Source organism: Manihot esculenta, unplaced genomic scaffold (genome assembly GCF_001659605.2).
Source record: "Manihot esculenta cultivar AM560-2 unplaced genomic scaffold, M.esculenta_v8 Scaffold66, whole genome shotgun sequence".
Taxonomy (NCBI): domain Eukaryota; kingdom Viridiplantae; phylum Streptophyta; class Magnoliopsida; order Malpighiales; family Euphorbiaceae; genus Manihot; species Manihot esculenta.
This window is the reverse complement of record NW_025215483.1, coordinates 522,620-526,153: the sequence shown is the minus strand read 5'-3', so window position 1 is coordinate 526,153 and position 3,534 is coordinate 522,620. Positions and strand designations below refer to the sequence as shown.

At 41.0% G+C, this 3,534-nt stretch overlaps 1 protein-coding gene across 1 annotated transcript; it reads right to left on the bottom strand.

Moving 5' to 3' along the window:
- Window positions 1-2,267: 2,267 nt before the first annotated feature.
- Window positions 2,268-2,723, bottom strand: LOC122723045. The gene has a single exon (XM_043953770.1). It carries the CDS (start codon window positions 2,721-2,723, stop codon window positions 2,268-2,270), a length of 456 nt encoding a protein of 151 aa, XP_043809705.1.
- Window positions 2,724-3,534: the final 811 nt, after the last annotated feature.

Here is a 3,534-nt window from a genome sequence, read left to right as displayed (position 1 = left end):
GCATCTGCTACCAGATTAGCTTTGCCTGGGTGATAATCTATAATGCAATCATAATCTTTCAGTAACTCCATCCATCTTCTCTGTCTCAGGTTTAGCTCCTTTTGTGTGGGCAAGTATTTCAGGCTTTTATGATCTGTATAGATGTAACATTTCTCACCATATAAGTAATGTCTCCATATCTTTAGTGCAAAAACTATGGCCGCCAACTCTAGATCATGGGTAGGATAGTTCTTCTCGTGTGGCTTCAATTGTCTGGAAGCATAGGCAATCACTTTACCTTCTTGCATCAAAACACATCCAAGTCCATTGTGAGAAGCATCACTGTATATCATAAATGCCTTGCCAGAAACAGGTTGTGTAAGTATAGGTGTTTCAGTGAGCATAGTCTTCAATCTATCAAAGCTTGCTTGACATCTATCATCCCAAACATACTTAACATCCTTATGTAGCAATTTAGTCAATGGAGCTGCTATAAGTGAAAACCCTTTCACAAACCGTCTGTAGTACCCAGCTAGACCCAAGAAACTTCTGACCTCTGCAACATTCTTTGGTGGCTTCCATTCCAGAACAGCATTTATCTTCTGAGGATCTACCCTGATTCCCTCTGCTGATACAACATGTCCCAAAAATGCTATTTCATTGAGCCAAAAATCACATTTACTGAACTTGGCGTAAAGTTGCTTTTCTCTCAGAGTCTGCAATACTACCCTTAGATGTCTGTCATGGTCTTCCCTAGTTTTAGAGTATACCAGAATATCATCAATAAATACCACAACAAATTGGTCTAAATATGGATGGAAGATACGGTTCATTAGATCCATGAATGATGCAGGTGCATTTGTTAACCCAAATGGCATAACTAAAAACTCATAATGTCCATATCGTGTCCGGAATGCAGTCTTAGGCACATCTGCCCCTTTAACTCTCAACTGATGGTAACCCGATCTCAAATCTATTTTAGAGAAAATGCTGGCCCCTTTCAATTGATCAAACAAATCATCTATTCTGGGCAGTGGATATTTATTCTTTATAGTTACCTTATTCAACTGTCTGTAATCAATGCACAATCGAAGAGATCCATCTTTCTTTTTTACAAACAACACTGGTGCACCCCATGGTGAAACACTAGGTCGAATAAAACCCTTATCAAGTAACTCTTGTAACTGTATTTTCAACTCTTTCAATTCTGTAGGAGCCATTCTGTAAGGAGCAATTAAAATAGGTGCGGTGCCTGGCACAACTTCTATAGCAAAATCCACTTCCCTTTCTGGAGGTAACCCTAGCAACTCTTCAGGAAATACATCTGGAAAATGACATACTGTGGGTAGGTTTGACACATTAGGCCCTTCCTTCTTAGTTTCAGTTACACTAGCCAGATAGGCTGTACAGCCTTTTCTAATCAACCTCCTAGCTGTAGTGGCAGATATGACATTAGAGAGGTAATCTGACCTCTCGCCCACAACTATAACCTCAGAACCCTCTAATGTTTTGAGTGTAACTCGTTTTAACTTACAGTCAACTATGACATGATGTCTAGACAACCAATCCATACCCAAAATCACATCAAACTCTCTAAAAGGTAACTCTATCAAGTCACCTAAAAAGGTATGACCTTGCACACATATAGGACAATCTCTATAAACTCTATTCACAATCACAAGATGTCCTAAGGGATTGGTCACTGCTATGTCATGTTCTAAGTGTTCTACTTGAATTCCCTTCTCATTACTGATGGGTATGCTGATGTATGAATGTGTGGAACCAGGATCAATTAATGCATAAACATATTTGCCAAAGATAGAAAATTTACCAGCAACAACATCTGGTTTGTCCTGGTCTTCCTTTGCACGAATGGCATATGCTCTGGCAGGTGCTCTAGTGTCTGGTCTATCTACTGTCTCTGATACTCTGTGACTCTGAGCACTGCTATATTCACCTCTACCTCTACCTCTGCCTCTAGACCCTGTCGGCAAAGATCTCTCTGTCTGTATAGGCTGCACTGACTGGCCTCTAGGACAATCCCTCATAAAGTGGTCTGAGCTTCCACATAAGAAGCAAGCCCCAATCAATCTCCGACATACTCCACCATGTCTCCTGCCACAATGCTCACATACTGGTGGCAACCCTCTGCCTGGTCCTCCTGTACTGGATACTGAGGTAGTCTGCTGTCCAGACCTTACTACTGAACTCTGCCCAGGTCTCTGAATCTGCCTAGGTGGTCCTCTCTGCCTTGTCTGCTGAAATTCCCTCTGTCTTTTACTACTTGTCTAAGATGCAGAGGATTGTCCCTGATACTGGCTCTGACTCCTCTTCTGTTGCCCTTTCTGCCTTCTACTTTGCTCTTCTTCTTTAATTCGCTCCAGGCTGTGGGCCGTCTCTACTAAAACTGAAAGTTCCCTGATATGCATAGCTGTGAGGTACATCCTGATATCAGCATGTAATCCTTGCTCAAAGCGTTTACATCTTTCTTCATCTGTAGGAACTATCTCTGTGGCATACTTATTAAGTCTGACAAATTCTCGCTCGTACTCAGTTACTGTAAGCCTGCCCTGTCTGAGGTATAAGAACTCCCTTCTTCTCTCCTCTATATATAAGGCCCCAACATACTTCTTCTTAAACTCTGACAAAAAGAATTCCCAAGTCTGGCACTCTGGTCGAACCATCTGTGTTAAAGTTGTCCACCATCGATACGCTTCATCTTTTAGCAATGATACTGCACACATCAAGCTATCTACTGGTGAACACTGTAGCTGCTGTAAAACCCTTTCTGTACTTTCTAACCAGAATTCTGCAGCTGAAGGATCATCTTCCTTTTTACCTCTAAAATCTGTTGCACCATACTTTCTGAGTTTTTCTATTGGAGGCCTAGCTACCACAGGTGGGGGAACCTGGACTGCTACAGGTGGTGGTGGTGGTACCTCTGGTACATTTTGTGTAACCCTCCTAAGCAACTCAGCTATTTGCTGAAATAATGCATCCTGCCCTAGTCCGCCAGCAGCAGCAGGTGGAGGAGTAGCAGCAGGTGCAGCTGCCTCAGAGGGAGCATGACTCTCTACCTCCTCATCTATTGCTCTCTGTGAGTCAGATGACATCTTATAGACGACCTAAACACAAAAAGAAGAGATTGACATCAGAACCATAGCATAGCTGTAACTCATTTTGGCATGTACATATACTATGCATATACACATACATACTATGACCTAGAACCGCCTAAACCATGCTCTGATACCACTAATTGTAACACCCCTTACCCTATCAAAGAGTAGACAGAGCAAGGAATGTCACAAACTATACCTTTGTAGATATATCACAACTAATCAATTACCTTTATCTGTAAATATCAAGTTTTAAGGTAATGCATGTAAATTTCATCAAATAAATGTGAGATTTTAAACCAAAAAGTTAACAGAGTCTCATCTGTTTCATTAATATTTCAAACTATAGCACATGAAAAACACATGAAAAATTATCAACTGATATTTGACATCTTACTATTCTTTGATTACATAACCTTTACAACTCACTCTATTA